General features: G+C 54.4%; 2 protein-coding genes across 7 annotated transcripts in view; both read left to right on the top strand.

Annotated features, from left to right (window-relative positions):
* The first annotated feature begins 746 nt into the window (after positions 1-746).
* Positions 747-16,001, top strand: DENND4B (DENN domain containing 4B). Of its 2 annotated transcripts, XM_054563402.1 has the most exons (28): positions 747-1,569; positions 2,377-2,716; positions 3,333-3,585; positions 3,838-3,907; positions 4,102-4,271; positions 4,345-4,589; positions 5,024-5,090; positions 5,186-5,244; positions 5,423-5,567; positions 5,850-6,025; positions 6,177-6,277; positions 6,656-6,871; positions 7,390-7,535; positions 7,887-8,026; positions 8,117-8,243; positions 8,890-9,096; positions 9,425-9,553; positions 10,313-10,505; positions 10,733-10,900; positions 11,154-11,542; positions 11,673-11,795; positions 11,992-12,161; positions 12,242-12,383; positions 12,584-12,820; positions 13,325-13,442; positions 13,530-13,695; positions 13,784-13,848; positions 13,949-16,001. In XM_054563402.1, the coding sequence occupies exons 1-28, from the start codon at positions 1,560-1,562 to the stop codon at positions 14,092-14,094; spliced, it is 4,518 nt and encodes a 1,505-aa protein (XP_054419377.1). In that variant the 5' UTR covers positions 747-1,559; the 3' UTR covers positions 14,095-16,001. The 2 variants fall into 2 exon arrangements, with proteins under 2 accessions (XP_054419377.1, XP_054419376.1); XM_054563401.1 differs by lacking the exon at positions 747-1,569 and having other exon boundaries at positions 2,320-2,716.
* Positions 16,002-19,497: 3,496 nt separating this feature from the next.
* The window catches only part of GATAD2B (GATA zinc finger domain containing 2B), an 85,950-nt gene continuing 84,416 nt past the window's right edge, over positions 19,498-21,031 (top strand). For all 5 annotated transcript variants that reach the window (XM_054563105.1, XM_054563108.1, XM_054563109.1 and 2 more), the window contains exon 1: positions 19,498-19,714. The gene's annotated coding sequence lies outside the window, so the exon portion shown is untranslated. The remainder of the gene's footprint in view (positions 19,715-21,031) is intronic.

Below are 21,031 nucleotides of genomic sequence, written 5' to 3' on the forward strand. Positions count from 1 at the left end.
GGGGCCCTCCCAGCCGCCAGGGGTCGCGCTGCAGGGCTCTGGGCGCTGGGCAGGCACCGCCAGGGTCACGGCCGCAGGCCCGGGAGAGGGTGTGGGGAGCAGCTGCGCCCGCAGTCCTTGAGAGGGGGTGGGGGTGGCGGAGAAAGCGGGGCGCGCGGAAGAACACCCAGCCCCCAGCGCAGCGGGAGCTGGGAGGAGCGCGGGGTCCAAGCGAGCTGCACGGCAGTACAGCCCCCTGCGTGGCGCAGCGCGGCGGGGACACAGGGATCGCTCGGATTTCCATCCACCGCGCCCCGGCGCCCTCGGCTGCCTCTCCTTCCTTCCTTCCCTGGCCGCCCCGGAGGGAGTGGCACCCAAGTCGGGTGCGCCATGTCCGGGGCAGGGTAGCCCGCCGTCTGCCGCCCGCCAGCCCGCCAGCCCACCCTCCGAGCCGCCCGCAGCGGGCCGGCCGGCCAGGGAGTCGCAGGGCAGGCAGGTAGGGGCCGGACCGGGCGGGGCAGCGGGCGGGGAAGGAAGGGAGTGGGTGCCGGGCGGGGGGAGGTCCCCCAGCTGTTCTCTGGTGTAGCACATCTGGTTCCGGTTCCTCTCTCCTGGGGAAGTGAAAGTGGAGGGGAGTTCTGCGCCTGTCGCCCTGCAACCCCTTGCTCCTGCGGGTCTGGAGCTGGAGCACCCCTCCCTCCGGTTCAGGTCACGCGGAGGCTGGCGCTGCTGCCGTCACGTCCCCCGCGGACTGGCGCTCCTGCCCCTTTCTCAGCAGTCTCCTGCTCCGCCGCCCTCTGCCCTAGCCCATACTTCCCGTCGCCTGGTTTGTGGGCATTGGGACCCCAAGCGGCGCCCATGCCCCTTGCCTTCCCAGGAAGCAGGGGCTGCCTTGTGCAGGGTTCTACCCTGGCTGATTGATGAAGGCTCTGGTGCACAGGTCATGCACAAGATTGGGGCCACCCACTTGCCACTCAACTCGGCCCACCTAAGGGTGCCTGCCTGTTGCCTGGGGGGCATAGGGCGCCCATTCGCCTTCAGTGGATGAGGGATGCGGTTATGCCCCGAGCTAAATTAGGAGGCTGACTGTGATTCCTGGCTTCACCTTCCAGACGTGGAGGCTAAATTTAGCTAGAGTCGTGTGTGTGTCCGTGGGCGCGTGCTTGTGTGTCCAGAGGCCAGGTCGAGGAGTAAGCTAACCTGGGCTCCATAAGATTCCCTTGTTCCCTGTTCTCTGGGGAAGGGTGGAAGGTTAAGTAGGACTGTACATCCTGGAGCCATTCTGAGCCTCCTCTACTTTGCTCGGGGTCCTTTAGTATGAGGTTCCACTTGGCATGATGCTGTGTTGGCACCTTCAGCAGTAACCCCACACACACACACACCCCCATAGGCTGACTTCCGCTGAGCTGCGCTGAGCTGCAGCTTCCCCTCCACTGTTCCAGGAAGTCACCTCCCTTCTCCTCTGAAACACCCCCACTCATCCCGTCCTTTGCTGCAAGCCACCCACCAAGCTCTTTCCTAGCTTCTGCATCTTTGGGCTCCCCAGGATCTTTGGGCTCCAGGATCTTTGGGGTTGGGCCATGGAAGCAGGTGAGAATTCATTTACTGAAGACCGGTTGTGGGCCTGTTTTCGTTTCTGTGCTCCGTGGAGGAGGGCATGGAGATAGCCGGACATCTCCCACAGCTGCTTTTGTCCCCAGTGGTTATAGCCTAGGATACCGGAGGCGGGTGGACATTGTTTTGGGGGTTTTTGGGTGTGTTTTTTTTTAGTTTTCTTTTTTGGGTTCGTGGAATTAGGTGAGGAAAAAAGACACTTGAGTCTGGTGAAAGGACATCAAAGTGTGGGTTTCGTGGGCTTTCTGGACACTTGTGGGGTCCTCACAAAAACCTAGAGGTGGGCTCCTTAGGAACATTAGCTGACCCATGAAGTTCTTATAATGTCATAACTAGGGTAAAAAAGTTAGAAACCCTTAAAACGACTGTAAGGGTGGCATGATGTCATGACCAAAATTAATGATATAGTTGCAAGCACTACAGAAAAGACTGTTACCTGTTATAATTCTGTATGGGTAGGGGATGAAGACGGGTGGGGGCTTTAAGAGGGATACAGGAACAATGATGTCAGCGCCTAGGTTAGCTGTGTGCGGTGGAGTGGAGTTTGGGTTCTTTAGGGAGACGTCTGGTACCACCAAGAGGGAATCCTGTTCTCTTTAAGGAGTTGTGGTGGGCTCCGAGGGCCTGATGATGTCATAGGTGGGAGAGTTCAGGATTGGCTGACCACTGACACTGCCTTTTCTTGAAAGGACTAGGAAGAGGAGGGGAACAAGTGGAGTACCCTGGTTGCCATGGCAACACCAGCCTTCCTTTCTTTATCTCTCCCCCATTTGACCATTCCAGATGCAGTGAGTGAGGGGGGGGCCATGGCGGAGGAGCGGCCCCCCCGGCTGGTGGATTACTTCGTGATAGCTGGGCTTGCAGGGAACGGAGCACCCATCCCTGAGGAAACGTGGGTTCCTGAACCCAGTGGACCCCTGCGCCCTCCCCGGCCAGCTGAGCCCATCACAGATGTGGCAGTCATCGCTAGGTCACTGGGCGAGGAGGTTCCCCAGGGCTACACATGCATCCAGGCCTCAGCAGGGGGCCACCCCTTGGAACTCAGTGCTGGGCTCCTGGGTGGAACTCAACCCGTCATCTGCTACCGCAGAGGCCGTGACAAGCCCCCCCTCGTGGAGTTAGGGTGTGTGCTCCTACCCATGCTGGCACCAGGGAAGACTGGGAGGGACTGTGGGTGAGACAGGGAAAGGTGGGGGTATCAAATGAAGTATTGGCAATGGGAATGGGAAGGCAGCTGGCTAGAGGCCGGAGAGAAGGAACTAAAGCTGTATCTAGTTAATCCTCCCACCGATTTGGGTTTCTGTATTAGTGTTGCTACTTGCTAGCTGTGTGATCTTGGGCAGGGTTTGAGCCCCTCTGGGCCTGCTTCCTCATCTGTAAAGTGGGGAAAATTATACCTCCTCATAAGGTGGTTGAGAAGATTAAATGATATCATCCATAAAAGAGACTTAGCACAGAGTCTATATATGGTAACTTTTTTCTTAGCATTTATTAATGACTGTGAGAGCCATGGAAGGCTTGAGGAGTTGTTGGTGATCAAGAAGTAGAGATGAGGGTGGAAGAGGGGACACAAGATTCTAGAGGGCAGAGTTCAGCAATAAGTGAGCTCTGGGGTCAGGGTTTGATGAGGCCGAGGGCACAAGGCAGGTGGGTAGGACTGAGTAGGCAGACTTGGCAGGACTGGAGTCTTTCTGCTCTGCCCCCAATTTGATCTCTCTCTCTCTGCTCTCTGTGCCAAGGGTGTTGTATGAGGGGAAGGAACGTCCCAAGCCTGGCTTTCAAGTACTAGACACAACACCCTACAGCCACTCGGCCAACCTGGCCCCTCCAGGACCTGGGCACCCTCGAACCTACCTCACTTACCGGCGGGCAGCTGAGGGGGCAGGGCTGCATGCCTTGGGCATCACCGACCTCTGCCTGGTACTGCCTAGCAAGGGCGAGGGTACTCCTCATACTTACTGCCGACTGCCCCGCAACCTCAACCCTGGCATGGTGAGTGGAGCTGGGGCCAAGGGCTGATACCTATACCATCTCGGCATGAGGGTGTGGACACTGGGCACAAAGTATATTCTAGGCCCAAGGCCTCTAATGGCAGGCGTGGGCCCAAAGGGGTGACTGGTCTTGGGGGACTGGGTCTAGTGGGAGTTCTAAAGACAAAAGACCACTTAGGGGTGGTGGAGAAAGTGGGTCCTGGAAACCTTTGTTAGCTGTGTATCTGCTTGTCTCTTGCCATTTCTGGGGCAGTGGGGCCCAGCAGTGTACCTGTGCTACAAGGTGGGCCTGGCCAAGGCCAACACGCTTGTGTATGAGGCAGGTGAGTTGCCCTTTCTGCCCCTCAAACCCCTTGGCCTTCCGCGGCCCTCTGCCCTGGTGCGTCTCTGCTGGCACCTTCATTGTCCCCAGAACTCCCCTTTGCCTCTTGGCCCCTCTCTGGGATCCCCCATTCCTTCCCCTGGGGCCTGATGGACCCTCCTCCTTTTGGGTGCCCCCCACTCTGGGGGGGTGCAGAGCTGCTGGGCCGCTACCCAGAGGAGGACAATGAGGCGTTTCCGCTGCCCGAGTCAGTGCCTGTGTTCTGCCTGCCCATGGGGGCCACTATTGAGTGCTGGCCTGCCCAGACCAAGTACCCGGTGCCTGTCTTCTCCACCTTTGTGCTGACGGGTGCAGCTGGTGATAAGGTGGGTTTGTTGGAGTGTGGGAAGGGGTCCAAGCAGTGCAGGGCCCACCTGACTGCTTCTCTGCCCCCACTAGGTGTACGGCGCTGCCCTGCAGTTCTATGAGGCGTTCCCGAGGACCAGGCTGTCGGAGCGGCAGTCACGGGCCCTGGGCCTGCTGAGCGCTGTGGAGCGAGGCCGGGCGCTGGGCGGCCGAGCGGTGCGCAGCCGGCGCGCCATTGCTGTGCTGTCCCGCTGGCCTGCCTTCCCGGCCTTCCGCGCCTTCCTCACCTTCCTCTACCGCTACTCTGTCTCAGGCCCCCACCGCCTGCCCTTGGAAGCGTGAGCATGGCTCCCCTGACACTGGAAAGGAGTCTGAGGGGGTTGGGGGGCCAGAAGAGGTGGAAGAGATTAGGATGGACTGCAATGGGGGTATGCACGGAGGAGGTGGACAGAGGAGCGGGAGACAGGGCTGTAGTGTGTGTTCATACCACATTGCACAAGTGCCCCTGGCTGAGGGGAAGAAGGGGCTGAAATCCAGTCTACACTTGCTAGGCAACTGTAGGCAAGGAGCTGTGCATGCTTAGAGGGGATCTCTTTTTCTCATTTGCATGACTTCTGTATATAATAACAGCTGTAATGGCTGATGCAGGTCTCAAGGCAGAGATGAGGGAAGAATAAAGTTCTTAGGACAGGTGACCCAGGACAGTGAATGTGGTGGTAGAATGGGATAGATAGGGGAATCTGCCTCTGACTGGTATCCCTCTCTCCCCCAGGCACATCTCCCACTTCATTCACAACGTCCCCTTCCCTTCCCCACAGAGACCCCGCATCCTGGTGCAGGTGAGGGCTGAGGCCAGCCTGGGGCTGGATGGGAGGAGGGCAGTTGGCAGGAGCCAGCCTCCATAATAGTGACCTGTGGCTCTTCTGCCTCCCAGATGTCTCCCTATGACAATCTGCTCCTCTGCCAGCCTGTATCCTCACCCCTGCCCCTCAGGTATGTGTCCAAGTTGGGAGGAGTTGATGACCAAGGACATGGTAGGTGCCAGGCAGGTGGGCACAGCTGTTGAGGTCTGTGCAGGCCGGGCCTAGGTGGTGTCTGTGCTCAGTGACTAGGAAAGGGTCTCCATGGGACCCTGAGGACATGTCCCCCACTTTGGTATTGCTTCCCACAGTGGTGCCAGCTTCCTGCAGCTGCTGCAGAGCCTGGGCCCTGAGCTGGCCATCACGCTGCTGCTGGCTGTGCTCACAGAGCACAAATTGCTAGTCCATTCGCTACGTCCAGATCTGCTCACCAGCGTCTGTGAGGCCCTCGTCTCTGTGAGTGCCCCTTTGCCCAGTCCACCTCCCCTAGAATGTGTTTTCAGGTTCCCCTATCCCTCCCTAGCCTCTTTCTTGGGGAGGGTTCTTCAGCCTTCGCCTTGGGCACAGTGTACAGGGACACACAGCTTCCATTAAGGGCTCTTCTTTGGAGCCCACCTCCAACAGTTTCTCTTAACAGGCACCACCCACCCAAAGTCAATGACTCCCCTGTCCCCTGCGCCCCTAGCCCCGCTGCTGCCCCAGCCCCCTGCTCACTGCTGCTCACTCCCTGTGCTTCAGATGATCTTCCCGCTGCAGTGGCAGTGCCCCTACATTCCTCTGTGCCCGCTGGTGCTGGCCGACGTGCTGAGTGCCCCCGTGCCCTTTATTGTGGGTATCCACTCCAGCTACTTTGATCTGCATGATCCGCCTTCTGATGTCATCTGTGTTGATCTTGACACCAACACGCTGTTCCAGTAAGAGGGCTGTTTTCATTCAGGGGGCTGCAGGGAGGAGGCATGAGGGCGGGTGGACAGAATGGCACCTGTTAAAAAGGAGCCTCATGCAAAAAATGGGGAGGCTGGTGAGGAACCTCACGGCCCTTTCTTCCTTCTGCTTCTCTAATAGGACTGAGGAAAAGAAGCCCCTCTCCCCTCGGACCCTGCCCCGCAGACCCTACAAGGTTCTGCTGGCTACGCTGTCCAACCTGTACCAGCAGCTGGATCAGAGTGAGAAGCCTGGGTGGGAGGCTGGAAATTGTCATTGACTGTAAACCTGCAGTGTGGGGAGAGGCCTGTGGAGAGCTAGACCTTACTTGAGGGGGTTAGAGGAGTTAGGATTTCATTTGGTGGAAGTGAGGGAAATTCAAATTTTAGTTTAAGCAAGAGGGAGGGACATACAATATTAATATTCCTGAGCATGTTGGGAAGGACGAGTCTGTCATTGGGGGATCTTGAACCTGACCTCGGGGCAATTTCAGCCAATACTGGTGCAAAGTCAGCTTACAGCTGAGGTGGTCCTGCAGTGGTGCAGACTTGTGTGCAGAGCAGGATTGGGGCTAGCCCTTATGTGGCTGGCCCTGAGTCTCAGGCTACTGTGGTCTCCAGCGTACACTGGGCCTGAGGAGGAGGCGTCCCTGGAGTTCCTGCTGACAGACTACGAGGCTGTGTGCGGCCGGCGAGCCCGGCTGGAGCGTGAAGTCCAGGGGGCCTTCCTTCGCTTCATGTCCTGTCTGCTCAAGGGCTACCGGGACTTCCTGCGTCCACTCACTGAGCCCCCCTCTGAGGGGGTTCGCGATGTTGACAACCTCTTCTTCCTGCAGGGTAAAAGGGCCTGCCTCTGCTTGGGGAGGGTATCACAGGAGAGGTGGCTGGGGGAACTGGAGACCACTCAGTTGCTTGTTCCTTCACTCAGCAGACATTTTTATGGGCACCAGCTTTGTGCCATACACCCTTCTGGGCTTGGAGGGAGTAAAGGCACAAAGAGGAACCAACTCAGGCCCTGCCCTCTGGTGCCTTGGGCTTTTGTAGGCAAAGGGAGGCCTGTGGTAAGGGAGGCTCATGGTCAGAGCTCTCTTCAGGGACACCAGTCTTGGAGAAACCCCAGTCCAAGGGAGTGGGACAGACAGACAGAAGGGATTCCATGGGACCATGGTGCTGGAGGAGCTCAACCAGTTGGCTTGGAGTGTGGTGTAGTTGTGCCAGAGGGACCAAGGAGAGGACGGCTTTGATGGCCTTGGATGCCAAGTGGGCAGGGAGCCAGGAAGGGGCTTCGGGAAGGATGTGGCTGTGCTGGGAAGCCTGGTAACCTTCCTCCCCTGCCTCATTCTCGTCCCCCTCAGGCTTCCTCAAGTCTCGGGAGCGCTCCAGCCACAAGCTGTACTCTCAGCTGCTGCACACGCAGATGTTCTCGCAGTTCATCGAGGAATGCTCATTTGGCTCTGCTCGGCATGCTGCCCTTGAATTCTTTGACTCTTGCGTTGACAAGGTTTTGAGCATTGTCGCTTCTCTTTGTGCCCATTGCCATCTGCTCTCCTCCTGGCTGTCTCTGTTACCCCAGGACCACTATAAACACAGCTCTGTATCTTGTCTGTGACAGGGATGGCGCCCCTGGAGTTATTCCATCCACAGCCTGTGTAGCCACACGTGGCTGGTTTACATACATCCCATCTTTCTTGACTTCATCCCGCAGCTGTACCTCTCTAGGACCTTGGTGGAGTCTCAACACACTTGCTCCTTCCCCATGGATGTGCTTTCTGGGGAAATGCCACCTTCTGGACACCCTGGCCCTGCTCCACACCCATGTCTTGATACTCACTCTCTTACCACCCTGCCCCAGGTCCACCCAGAGCAGGAGAAGCCTGAGCCGACACCCTTGGTGGAGCTGGAGGAGCTGTCAGGAAGTGAACTCACTGTCTTTATCACACCTCCTGAGGAGCCCCCTGTGCCAGAGGGCAGTGAACCCTCGCCACAGTACTGGTGAGAGCTTCTTGTGCCCTCACTTGTTCCACAGCCACAAAGGCTAGCTCAGTGCTGACTCCTTCCAATGTTGCCTCTCTGCCCTTCCAGCTACGATGGATTTCCAGAGCTGCGGGCTGAGCTATTTGAGTCTCCCCAAGAGCAACCCGGGGCTCTGCCTGTGCCAGGCCCATCCCGTAGTGCCCCCAGCAGTCCTGCCCCTCGCCGTACCAAGCAGGTAAGCAGCAGGTGCCCCTCAGAGGCACCTGGCTCAACCGAGGGCTGCTGCTTCAGCTTCTTCATGTGCCAAATGCATATACCAGTCCCTACCCCATAAGGTTATTAGGAGGTTTACGTATGCCTGGCACAGAAAACATTAGCTGTCGTTACCATTGCCATCACCATCATTGTCTTCGTCTTCTGAGCACTCTGGGAATCCAGGGCTGTGTTGCCTCTTCCAGGGCATCTGCCCATGTTCAGGAGCTAGGCCTCTCTGTCCAGGGCTCAGGGCTGAAACCCATGTGTACAGCAACCCTCCGCCTTCCCCAAACACAGCCTGTTCCTTAGGTAGGGGGCTGCTTCTTGCACACCATTTTTAAAATTTTATTTTACTTACTTATTTCTAGAGAGAGAGGGAGGGAGGGAGGGAGGGAGAGAGGAAGAGAAATGTTGATTGGGTGCCTCTTGCACATGCCCCCAAATGGGGACCTGGCCCGCCACCCAGGCACGTGCCCTAATTGGGAATCGAACCAGTGACCTTTCAGTTCTCAGGCCAGAGCTCAACTCACTGAGCCATACCAGCCAGGGCTCGCACGCCATTTTAAGACCTGCCCTGCCCTGCCCTGGCATTGTATTCACCCAGGGGTGTCTCCTGCCCCACCTAGGAGATGAAGGTCGCGCAGCGGGTGGCGCAGAAGTCTGCAGCAGTGCCTGAGCTGTGGGCCCGGTGCCTGCTGGGGCACTGCTACGGGCTGTGGTTCCTGTGTTTGCCTGCCTACGTGCGGTCGGCACCCTCCCGGGTGCAGGCACTGCACACGGCCTACCATGTGCTCCGCCAGATGGAGAGCCACAAGGTGGTGCTGCCTGATGAGGTGGGTCCCCATGCTCGGTCTCGGGTGCTTGTGCAGTTGTGGGTGCTGTTGACAGGGAGACTCACTAGAGACCTGGGAAGGCAGGTGGAGAGCATGGGCACAAGCCTCCATAACATTTATTGAGTGAATGAGCATGATCAGGGGACAGCAGCAGGGACTGGAGGGTGGCAGAGTCAGTAGGAGCTGTGGGGTGGCTCTCAGGCAGCTCCAGGAGATGCCAGAGGCCAGTGAAGACTATGAGAACCAGAGAGGCTGGAAAGGTGCTTGCCAAGACTTGAGGTTTTGGGTTGAGAGTGAGTCCCCTCATCCTGTACCTCTGCCGGACCAGGTGTGTTACCGGGTGCTGATGCAACTCTGCTCGCACTATGGGCAGCCTGTGCTGTCTGTGCGGGTCATGCTGGACATGCGGCAGGCAGGCATCGTGCCTAACACCATCACCTACGGCTACTACAACAAGGTACCAGATTTGGGGCTAGGGTGGGCCTGTGGCGTGTGCCATGTGTGCATATAGGGAGGATGCTGCTCCCTGACACTCGCTACTCTTCCCTCTTGTTGGAGATTGGGCTTGTACAATCCAACTAGGTCCTGTAAGAGTTGTCATCCATGTGCCCCTGTAGTGTCTTAGCATCTACCTTGAGTTTTCTCAAGCTTGGCTGCTTTGTTTCTCACAATAGCCCTGACTAGGGCGGGCAAGTACTGAGCAGTGTTAGCCAGTGTGCCAGGATACATTTTACATCATTTTATCTTCACCACAGCCTCAAGAGGTGGAAGAATTATCATCCCCTTCTTACAGATGAGGAGATGAGGTTGCAGAGTTAGAGTTAGTAACTTGCCCAAAGTCCTACAGTTAGGGAGGTAGGATATGAACGCAGGCATATTGTTGTCTCCTTAATTCAGGTCCTTAACCATGACATTAAACTGCTTCTGTTTTTTAGATGAGGAAACTAATGACCAAACAAAGTGAAATGATTTCTTCAAAGCCATATATTCTATAAGTAGTAGAGTCTGGAAACAAATTGTCTCCCTGCTTCTGGCTTCCTCTACACCCCTCTCAGAGGTGGCTGCTGCCAACTGCCTCTTCAGGGCTTTTGTTCTGACTGAGCCATTGGCAGGACAGTCTCAGGCAGCAGATCGGGAGGGGAAAGTCAGGCAGGAGGTGTCAGGCTAGGGTCGGGGTGTGAAAGTAGGCCATCTTGATGGGCACTGTGCTTGGCAGGCTGTGCTGGAAAGCAAGTGGCCGTCTGGTACACCGGGTGGGCGCCTGCGCTGGGCCAAGCTTCGGAATGTTGTCCTGGGGGCTGCTCAGTTTCGCCAGCCCTTGAGAGAACGGCGGCGGAGGCAGCAGCAGCATCAGCAGAAACAGCAGCAGCAGCAGGCAGCAGCACAACAGGCAGGCAGCTCCCAGACAGGTAGGCAGGGATTGATGACTCGGGCAAGGAGAGGAATGGAGAGCTAGGGTGGCTAGTGTTTGGCACTGGGTGTTCTGGGGATGGATAAACTACACTTGCCTGGTAACAAAAGAGATGAAGTTCTGCAAGTAACCTTACAAACTCCAGTCCATGCAAGGAGTTCTGTTTTGGAATAGAGGGCTGGGTTCCTAGCTGGCTGCCTTTCAGTCCTTCCCTGTCTTTTACAGGGCCCTATCTGGAGCGCCTCTCCCCCACCCGCCCTCTTCATCGCCAGACTACTTGGGCTGGGCGAAGCTTGCGGGACCCAGCCTCCCCCACCGGGCGCCTAGTGAAGAGCGGCAGCCTGGGCAGTGCCCAAGGCACACAGCCCACTGTGGAGGCTGGCGTGGCCCACAGTGAGTGCCCTTGACTGACCAACACCCCAGGCAGCTTTCCTAACCACTTGCCAGTGAGGGAGGAAGACAAGAGCCAGAAAAGGGGGGCGGCGACCCTCTGTGGTGGGGACTGCAGACTCTGAGGGAATCCTGCCCACAGTGCCGTCATGATAGGGGTAGAGATGCCAGAGTTTGTGCAGCCAGGAACTGTGTTTACTTAACTTCTGGAGGAGGGGCTGGGCTTCACCTTCCCTGATTTTTTCCTGCCCTACAGTCATAGAGGCCTTGGGGGTACTAGAGCCCCGAGGATCACCTGCACGCTGGCAAGATGGAAGCCTCTCAGACCTGAGCCTGACGGGGGAGGAGCTGGCAGCTGGAGGCAGCCCAGGGGACTCAGGTTCAGCCCTGAGTACCCGGTCCACTGAAGCCCCAGAAGGGCTAAGTGAGCGTTTGGCCAAGGGTAGCAGGCGTCAGGATGAGACCAGCACCCCCCGGCGAGGGCTGGGCGCCCGCCTCCAACAGCTGCTCACTCCCTCCCGCCGCTCCTCTGCCTCCCGCATTCCCCCACCCGAGCTGTCCCCGGACCTGCCTCCCGCAACTCGCCGCAGCCCCATGGATAGCCTCCTGCACCCTCGGGAGCGCCCTGGATCCACTGCCTCTGAGGTAGCCAGCAGGGGGCGGGTCCAGACACCGGGAGGCCTGGGTTGAGGCGCCCTGAGGGGTGGTTGAAGTCAGCACCCTGCGAGAAGAGGAGCATGGGATTGGCTGACCTCACTTTCTTGTGTCTCGGCAGAGCTCCGCCTCTCTAGGCAGTGAGTGGGACCTCTCAGAATCTTCTGTCAGTAGCTTGAGCCTTCCTCGTTCCTCAGAACGCCTCAGTGAAACCCCCGGATCCTCCCAGCCACCTTCCCTGGAAGTGAGGATAGCCTCCCACACACATGGGCTTGAATATACACACACCCCATACCCATTCACTCTGTCAAAGGCAGGGTCTGGGAGGAGGTAGAAGGAGGCTTGGCTGGGATTTGGAGGTGAGGGGGCTGGGGAAAGAGCCTCAGCTCCTGAGCCTGCAGGCCAAGCGGGGCTTGCTTCCTGGGATCTTCTTGCCTCAGATTCTGCTGTCTAGCTGCTCCTTGTGCCGTGCCTGTGACTCGCTGGTATATGATGAGGAGATAATGGCTGGCTGGGCACCTGATGACTCCAACCTCAACACAACCTGCCCGTTCTGTGCCTGCCCCTTTGTGCCCCTGCTCAGCGTCCAGACTCTTGATTTCCGGCCCAGGTGCCCAAAGCAGGGCAAGTGCTTTGGGTGGGACAGGGAGGTGGAGGTTCAAGGTCTGACTTCCTGCTATCTCCCTGCAGTGCCCCCAGCCCCAAGTCTGCCCCTACTGGTGCCTGTGGCAGCAAAGATGCTCCTGACCCTGGGGGCCCAGGCCCTGTGCTCAGTGACCGTAGGCTCTGCCTTGCCCTGGATGAGCCCCAGCTCTGCAATGGGCACGTGGGGGTAAGGGCTGGGCCAGAAGGACATGAAGAATGTGTGTGTGTTGCCCTGTGGGGGGGCCCCAGAAGTGATGGGCAGAGATGGGAATTGAGGGCAAGGGGCATCCCAGAAGATGTTGGACATGTGGCTCAGTGGGAAGCATGGCTCTGAGGATGGGGCCATGGCACATGCCCTCTACTGATCTCCCTATTTGTGCCCAACAGGGTGCCTCCCGGCGGGTCGAGGGTGGGGCATGGGCATACCTGAGTCCCCTGGTGCTGCGTAAAGAGCTGGAGTCACTGGTAGAGAATGAGGGCAGTGAAGTGCTGGCATTGCCTGAGCTACCTGCTGCCCACCCCATTATCTTCTGGAACCTTCTGTGGTATTTTCAACGGCTGCGCCTGCCCAGTATTCTGCCGTGCCTGGTGCTGGCCTCCTGCGATGGGCCCTCAACCTCCCAGGTTAGTGCCCTTGTGTGGTCCCTGCTTCCTTAGGGCTTCCCTTTTCATCCCCCAGCACTCTGCCTCTCAGTCCTCTATGTCCCTGGTACTGTAGGAGGAGTCGGGTGTACTTGATCTTACTCCTTGCCCTTTCACTTCGCTACTGAGCCTTGACTTTCTCATCTATAAAATGGCATGAGTGTTCCCCTCTCCGGTCTATTGTTAGATACCTTGTGTAATGCCTGGAACTTAGACAGTGATTCGTTAATGTTTTGTCTACTCATTTCACCAATATTTATTGAGCAGTATTAGATTCCAGGCACAGTTTTTAGGTGCTAGGAATGTAGCAGATTACAGAAAAAAAGCTCCTTGTTCTCAAGGAGCTTGCGTTCTCATGGGGGGTGAGAGTTCCTTTCCATCCTCTCTTTGGCTGTCCTGTGATGTCCCTGTGTCTCTGAGAACATCATCTGTCCATGTCCTAACCTCCATGAATTTCACCGTTTCCTTTTTCTTGGCCTCCCGCAGGCCCCAGCTCCTTGGCTAATGCCTGATCCAGCGTCTGTGCAGGTACGGCTGCTGTGGGATGTCCTGACCCCTGACCCCAATAGCTGCCCACCTCTCTATGTGCTCTGGAGGGTCCACAGTGAGTCTTGTATTTGGCCTAGGGTGGGAAGGGGTGGGTCCCATGCCTAGAGGGCTCAATAATCCTGGTTACCTTCCTTTCACCCAGGCCAGATTCCCCAACGGGTGGCATGGCCAGGCCCAGTACCTGCATCCCTTAGCCTGGATTTGTTGGAGTCGGTGCTGCGTTATGTTGGTCTCAATGAAGTGCACAAGGCTATAGGGCTCCTGCTAGAAACTCTAGGACCCCCTCCCACATGCCTGCACCTACAGAGGTATGGGGCTCCCATCTGGGAGTTTGCTGGCCTGTGCCGTGCTCGCCACCCCCTTTCTCTCATGCATGCCCTTCTGCCTCCAATCCAGGGGCATCTACCGTGAGATCTTATTCCTGACAATGGCTGCTATGGGCAAGGACCACGTGGACATAGGTGAGGGTGCAGACAGGGGGCTGAAGAGTGTAGAGATCTGGGGCCAGATGTGGGAGGTTGGAATTCTTATATGTTGACCTCCCTCTACCTTCTTTCCTAGCATCCTTTGACAAGAAGTACAAGTCTGCCTTTAACAAGCTGGCCAGCAGCATGGGCAAGGAAGAGCTGAGGCAGCGGCGGGCACAGATGCCCACCCCAAAGGCCATTGATTGCCGAAAATGTTTTGGAGCACCTCTGGAATGCTAGGGATCCTTAAGCTTCCCCCTCCAGCCTGGGGTGGGAAGGTAAGAGAGAAAGGATTCTAGAAATAATCTGCTTCCCTGTTCCGTTCACAGAGGAGTTGGGAACAGCCTGGGAGACATGCCCAGCCATAGGCTCCAAGTGGTGGCAGCAAGAAGAGGGACCCACTATTATCAAAAGTCACAATTTGCTGTCTCCAACCTGCCCACTAAGCTCATGCTGATGTTGAAGGAGGCCTGGGGGCAGTTGGCACAGCTCTGTTTTTCCCCGTCCTATACTAGGAACTCCAATCAGGGTACCTACAGATTTGCACTGCCCTGGTCATTTTATAAGTTTTTGTTTTAAAAAACAACTGGAAAGATACAGAGCTACTGAGCCTTTGCCTTGAATGAGGGGGAAGGATAGCATTCCCCATCAAGGATGGTCCCTCTTCGCTGGAATTGCTGAAGGAGTCCAAGGCTCTCCATGCCTTTCTACCTTAGAGTTTGAATTTTATTTTAAGTTATTTATTTTGGAGCCATAGCCCCCTTGCTTCTGAGGTTATTATGAAGAGTGAAAAAGAGAAGGGAACTGGGGCACCATGGTTCAGTGGTTTGTAGCTCTTTAAAAGTCAGGAGTTGGGAGCTAGAGGAGCCCCAAACTCCCCTTAGGAAGAACTGGTGCCCCCTCTAGTCCTAGCCTTCTTGTCCACTCCACCTGGGGACTGCCTCACCTATGCAGGGCCCTGATTGTGCAATAAGGATTATTCCTTGCAAAGTTTTGTTGGATGTAAATATAGTAAAAGCTGCTTCTGTCTTTTTCCTTCTGCCTCCTGTTTGCTGGGTCTGGGACCATGAAGGGGGATACCTCTTTTTTTACCCTGGCTGTACACCTTCCTTTCCATGTGTTCACTCCTCACAGTCTTCAGGCACACCTTGCTTTCTCTAACCAGGTTTGCTGCTGCTCCCTTGAGGCACAAGGAGTTCTCAGAGCAGGAGAGGGATGAATCCGGTGCTGGCTATAGTGGTGCCAGTCTGTGTGGCACTTCCGGCCCTCCCACACAATCACCCCCTTGTCCCTCATCTGTACCCCACACAAAGGCTTCATTCTCTGGGGGCCCTGAGCTCATCTCTGCCTTCTTTCCTCTCCCCCAGCATCCCCCTCCCGACTTCTCCAGTACCTCCACAGGGAATGACAACGCTCTCCCCAGTAGTTGGTGTTGGTGGCCCTCATGCATCCTGGGAGCCCTGGCAGTCATCCTAGACCTTGGTTGTTCTAGCTGGAGGAAGTACTCTTCCAACCAGGGTCCCAGCTTGGGGACAGCATCAAGAAGATAGGGATAAGGATTAAGGGGCTCACTGCATGTGGGTATCAGGGAGATAGGCATCATTTTTCTAATCCCTTTGGCCTACTCGGAATTCTTCTTTTCTTTCCTGTATAATGAAATAGACACAGAAACAACTCCTCACAGAGCTGCAAAACCAATTACCAAAAGGGAATTAGCCAACAAAACCAAAATGCCTTGGGGAAGGAGGGTAGGAGTGTCAGTGGAGGAAATAACTTACTTGAGCCTTTGGTACACATTCCTGGGGGTGAGATCAGTGGATGAAGAGAAGAGTACTACTGAATTGTGGGACTTTCAAGCCAGAAGACCCTTCACCATACTGTCTTGAGCTGGTAGGACACTTTTCCAGAAGCTTAAAACAGCTGCACAGGAGGGAAGCAGGGGCTTAGGAAAAGCCATCTTGTTTTGCCAGAGACTAGGAAATGCCTTCTTCAGAGGGAACCCTCATGTCACCCCAGGTTCTGATCAGACCTCATTCCCCAGAGTTAATCTCTTCCTCTGTCATCCTCAAGGATCTTCTGCGAGGGAGCCACTGCCTTCCAAAAATCTTAAGTTTCTTTTGAGTGTAATGTACCCAGCAATATGCAAAGCCATCTGTCATTGAAGAGAATTTTAGGGCTCGGTCTCTACCTTAATAGACTATACAATTTTACTGGTATAAAGTGCCTCTTGGTTCACAAACATTAATGACTATCAATGCTGCTTCCAGCTTATGTTTTTCATTTTGGGGCTTCCTTCCAGAGGTCTACAGTCAGATGTACAGAACTACAGAATTCTTTAACCACAAGAATACAAGTATTTGAGAATTCCAGTAATAAAGTACTCACTGTGGCATCTGATATCTGTCTCTCATGGCTTAGGGAGCTGTATGAAGGGAAGGATATGCACATTACCTGGCCTAATTTCTCTTCCCAGACTTTATAGGCTTGAGTATGAAAACTTTCAGTTAAATCTTGTCTATGCCACTTACTAATTTTATTATATCTGACAAGTTACTTAACTGCTATGCCTTAGTTTTTCCTCATATGCAAATTGGGGAGGTTTAAAGATCAGTTATATACAGGGGGAGGGGGACCAAGAAACCCAGAATTATCTTCTGGAGGGTAGGCTCCTTGTAGTACAGGCTTCCCCTGCTAGGTGAGTGTTCTAGGAACCCATCTGTATCAGTGTACCCGTGGTGGTGTTGTGAGAGGCTGCATTCTGTTTCAATGAATTTCTTTTTTGAAGACTCAACTCATTTGCCTATTTCATGATGTGTGATTTACCAGCACACCTACTCATACCATGCTGAGCATTCCATAGTTTTTAACTAAAAATGGCATGACCCCCGTACCCCACCCTCCCTATTCATCAGATTTTGCCCTGAGCAACATTTTGTTTGTTTGTTTTCCTGGATAAAAAAGTCCTTAAATGAAAATGTTTTGCCAATGTGGAAGAGGTGAAACAAAAAACGGCAGCAGCACTAGAAGGCATCAAAATTGTGTTCAAAAACTGTTTCGAGCAGTGGAAAAAACATCCCGACAGGTGTATTGTATCAGATGGAGAGTACTTTGAAAGTGACTGAAGTTTAAACATGTAAGAATAAATGCACAACTTTTTATATATAAATTCCGGGGTTTTTTTTATCCCTCCTTGTAATCCATATAAAATGTTAATCACATTCAATAAATGTTAGCTTCAAAAAGAAAGCATACAGCCCTGACCAGCATGGCTTCATTGGTTGTGTGTTGTCCTGCAAAGTGAAAGGTCATCGGTTTGATTCCCAGTCAGGGCAAATGCCTGGGTTGTGGGCCAGGTCACCCACCCACCCTGTTTGTGGGTGTGTGAGAGACAACCGATCGATGTTTTTCTCCCATATTGGTGTTCCTCTCCTTGTCTTTCTCCTTCTCGTCTCCTCTCTCTAAAAATAAGTAAATAAAATCTTAAAAACAAACAAATGAACAAACAGACTGCATATCCACTACAACAATGGCGTCACTTGTCTTCCCTGGAACTTGATCACTCCCTACTGAAATCCCCCTTCATGGCCTGATTTTAGTTTTGTTAGAAGGCATTTTCTCAGGCTTCACTGGTATTTTCTTTGGGCTGGTATCTTACCAGCATATTTCTTATGTCTCCTCATAACCCTTGAAGAATGGCCCTTCAGGCAGCAGAGAATGCATTGGACTGATCAGGGGTAAAGCAGCAGGTTAGGGAAAGAGTCCTTCCATGAGGGCAATGACTATTTGATTGACTGCTACAGCCTCAGTACACAGTAGAGTGCCTGATGACATCATAGATCCTCAATCACATGTATTAAATCAGTGAAAGCACTGAAATTAGGGAGTTGGTAGAAAAATAATTTTCAGTTCAGTACGACAACTACTACCAGTAGAATACGAACAGATGCTGAATTTTGAACTAAGAGTGCAATTGTTGGAGAAGTGAGGAAAACCCATAATGGTTACTATTTATTATGTTTATGAAGTACTCACTGTATCCTTGGCATTGTCCTGGGCATTTTAAATGGACTATTTTATAATCCTCACAATTTCATGAGCTAGGTATTCTTATCAGTCATTCTCATTTTACAGACAAGGAAACTAAGGCATGAGAATAGAGATTAAGTAACTTGCACCCAAATCACACAACTGGTAAGAGAGCAAAGATCCAAATCCAGGTACTTCAGAGACCATGTTCTTTACCTGGACAATATACTAGAATGAAACACCTTTTTGCCCACTTAAAATAGGAACTGGAGCGTGCCTGTGTGTCTTCAAGGCCTTCATTAATTTAGTTTCCATTGCAGAGCATGACATCTAAAAGATTTGAAAAACGTCCTAGTGCTTCTGGAACCAGTTGTTTTGGGGTTCAAACCACTGCTTAGTTACTTAGGAGCTGTCTGACCTTTGGAAATTACTTAACCTCTCCGAGCCTGTTTCTTGATCTACCTGAATTCAAACTTCAGCTCTTCCGCTTAGTAACTTTGGGCAAGTCATTTGATCTGTACCTCATTTTCTTCATCTGTAAAACGAGGATAACAGTAATTACTCCACCGTTATGAGGAGTAAGATAATCCATGTAAAGCTATTAAAAGAATAAAAAGAAAGCTATTAAAAGAATAAATAATGCATGTATAGCACAGTGCCTCGCAGTCTCTTTCCCGAAACGTTAGCTATTCTAATTCTCTCAATACACTCTGATACGTGTTCTCTATCTGCGAAGTGCTCGAAAAAATGCTAAGAAAGTTTAGGTGGGCCTAACAGCTTCCAGGAAGTAGGGAGGCTAGCAAGAGGAGTTTGGCCTTGAGTTCATTCAGTGGGGGTGGGGCTGGAGGTGGGGGTGTGGGAGTCTTTTTCCTTCATTGTGTACCTAACCAGACCAGATCCCGAGAGGAGGTAGGAGGGATCTGCACACCGTAATTTCTCAGCAATCTGGCTAGCTGCCTTTTTTCTTCGGCTTCGTGGTTTAGTCACAACAGGACCGTGCTGGGCTACGAAGAAGACCAGGAAGCTCATGGCCTTCAGCAAACGGAGACAGGCCACGCCCCAAATAGACAGCAAGGCCCAAGCGCCTAAAGCTACTTCTATCGTGAAATTCTTGAATTTTGTCGAGATGAAACACCACCTAATGCAGAACCCAGCGCTGTTCTCCCGTCTCCATCTTTAGAATTGGAAGAATGAAAGCTGGCCAAAAGGGAATCCCGGTTTTGGGATACTGGGGTACGGCGGCTGCCTGGGGACCAAAACGTCTCCAAGGTAAAGTTGCAGCCTGAAGCGATTTTTTGACCCCCGACACTTAATGGGCTGCTGAAGACCCGGATGTGTCTGGGACTGGCCGAGGTACCCATTAACGCGCCCCCGCTGGACCATCCCCCTCCTCCGTTTAGGATTGGGTCTTAAGCACGCCAATCATCACTACGCCAGCCACTCACTTTTCAAGGGTGGGGTGTAGTCCCGGCATCCCCCCTCTTACTGGTATGGCCTAGAAGAATAGGGCGGGGAGGCCGGCTTAGGTCGCCCAATGGGCGTCGTGGCGTGTGGAGAAGGCGGAGCCGAGGCGCTTGGCAGCTGCCCAATCAGCGTCCTTGTTTGTGTGGTGCCGCCGCCGGTGCAGCCGCCGCCGCCGCCGCCGCTGCCCCCGTCTGTACCGCAGTGTCTGCTCCGCCCGCCCGCCCGGTCCGGCCCGCCCCCCTCTCTCACCCCCACCCCTGGTCCCGTCAGCGGGGTCCGGAACCCCCTGTGCCATCGCCTCTTCCTTTTTCGACGCCTCCGCCGCCGCCTGAGGAGGCGAGCTAGCCGGGAGTTACACCGCCACCGCCAGGTGAGGAGCTCTGGCCTAGGCCAGCCTGGCCGCCCGCCCGCCCGGGGGCGGTGAGAAGCGAGGAAGGGAGGGAGGCTGAGAGGAGGCGGTGGTGGCGGAGGTGGGGGAAGGGAAAGGTGGAGGGGCGGGGGAGGGGAAGCGCCCGCGAGCCGACGCCCGCCCGCGCGCCCCCGCCTTGCGTCCCCCTCCCCCCACCCCGGCACCGCGCGCCCCCGCCTCGCGCTCCCACTTCACCTCATCCCCTCCCCCCGGCTCTGTGCGCGCGCCCCGGTCTTTCACTTCGGCCTGGCGCGCCCCCAGCTCGTGTCCCTTCATTCCTTCTCCTTTTACTCTTTCTCCCCTCCCTCGCGTCCCGTTTCCCCCGCCATCCCCGCTTTCACTCACTGCCTCATGCCCGCCATGCTCCCCTCCTTTCCTCTCTACGCGCCCCCCTTTTTAACTCTCCACTCCCAGTGGTGCCCTCAGAGTGCGGGGGCCGTTCCCTGCTTTCAGTCTTGTGTTTGGCGTCGGTTGGGACAAACGGGGGATCTTGAAGGGTAAAGGAAGCACGAGATAATTATCTTTATTTAGGTAGAGATCAGGAGCACAGAACCCGACCCCTTTATTTCGTCGTCCACGGTTCTCTCGCCCTCCCTCAGGAGAAGGGAATTGTCTTAGTTTGTGTGGATACCGATCTTCTGTAGCAACTAAACCACCCCTTTCCTCAGCTGGGCTTCTGGGACGCACCGGTTCTGTATCCCAGTTCATTGCCGGAGGGTCTATAGAACTAGAACTTACCCTTCCCTAACCAATCGGGACTTAGAGCACTTCTTTGCTTCCCTGCTCTCAATTACATCAAGCTAGCCACTCCTGTGAGTGCAGAGGTTTGGGTGCCACTCGCTGGCCCAGGACCTTTCCTCTCTCATAAAGGTATGGTCGCCTTCTTGGACTCTTTCCCAGCATCAACTTCCCTCCAAACACAAGCTGTTAGTTCACAGGGCTGGCACAGAACTGGAGATGGAGGCATTGTGGTGGGTGGGTGGCTACTCTCAACCTTTTCTTCCACCGTCATTTGGAGAATCAAGTAGCCTCTCAACCGGTTTTCTCATTTCTGATCAATGATTATTTGAAGGTCTTTTGTGCCTGAGAAGGCTGGGAGATACTTAATAAATTTCAGCAAAGCGAAAGAGCAGACTGCAACAGAAAGATTTGGACTTGCAGCAGGTAGAGTAAAAGCAGATTTAACAGATATATGTTGAAGAGCTTATGCTTTTGAGTTTTTGAAACATTTTTCTCTGTAAAAGTTTTTTTTTAATAGACTCCATACATGTGATACGA

The sequence above is a fragment of the Pteronotus mesoamericanus genome, unplaced genomic scaffold (genome assembly GCF_021234165.1).
Source record: "Pteronotus mesoamericanus isolate MK-2021 breed Mesoamerican mustached bat unplaced genomic scaffold, CSHL_Meso_final scaffold_705, whole genome shotgun sequence".
NCBI lineage: Eukaryota > Metazoa > Chordata > Mammalia > Chiroptera > Mormoopidae > Pteronotus > Pteronotus mesoamericanus.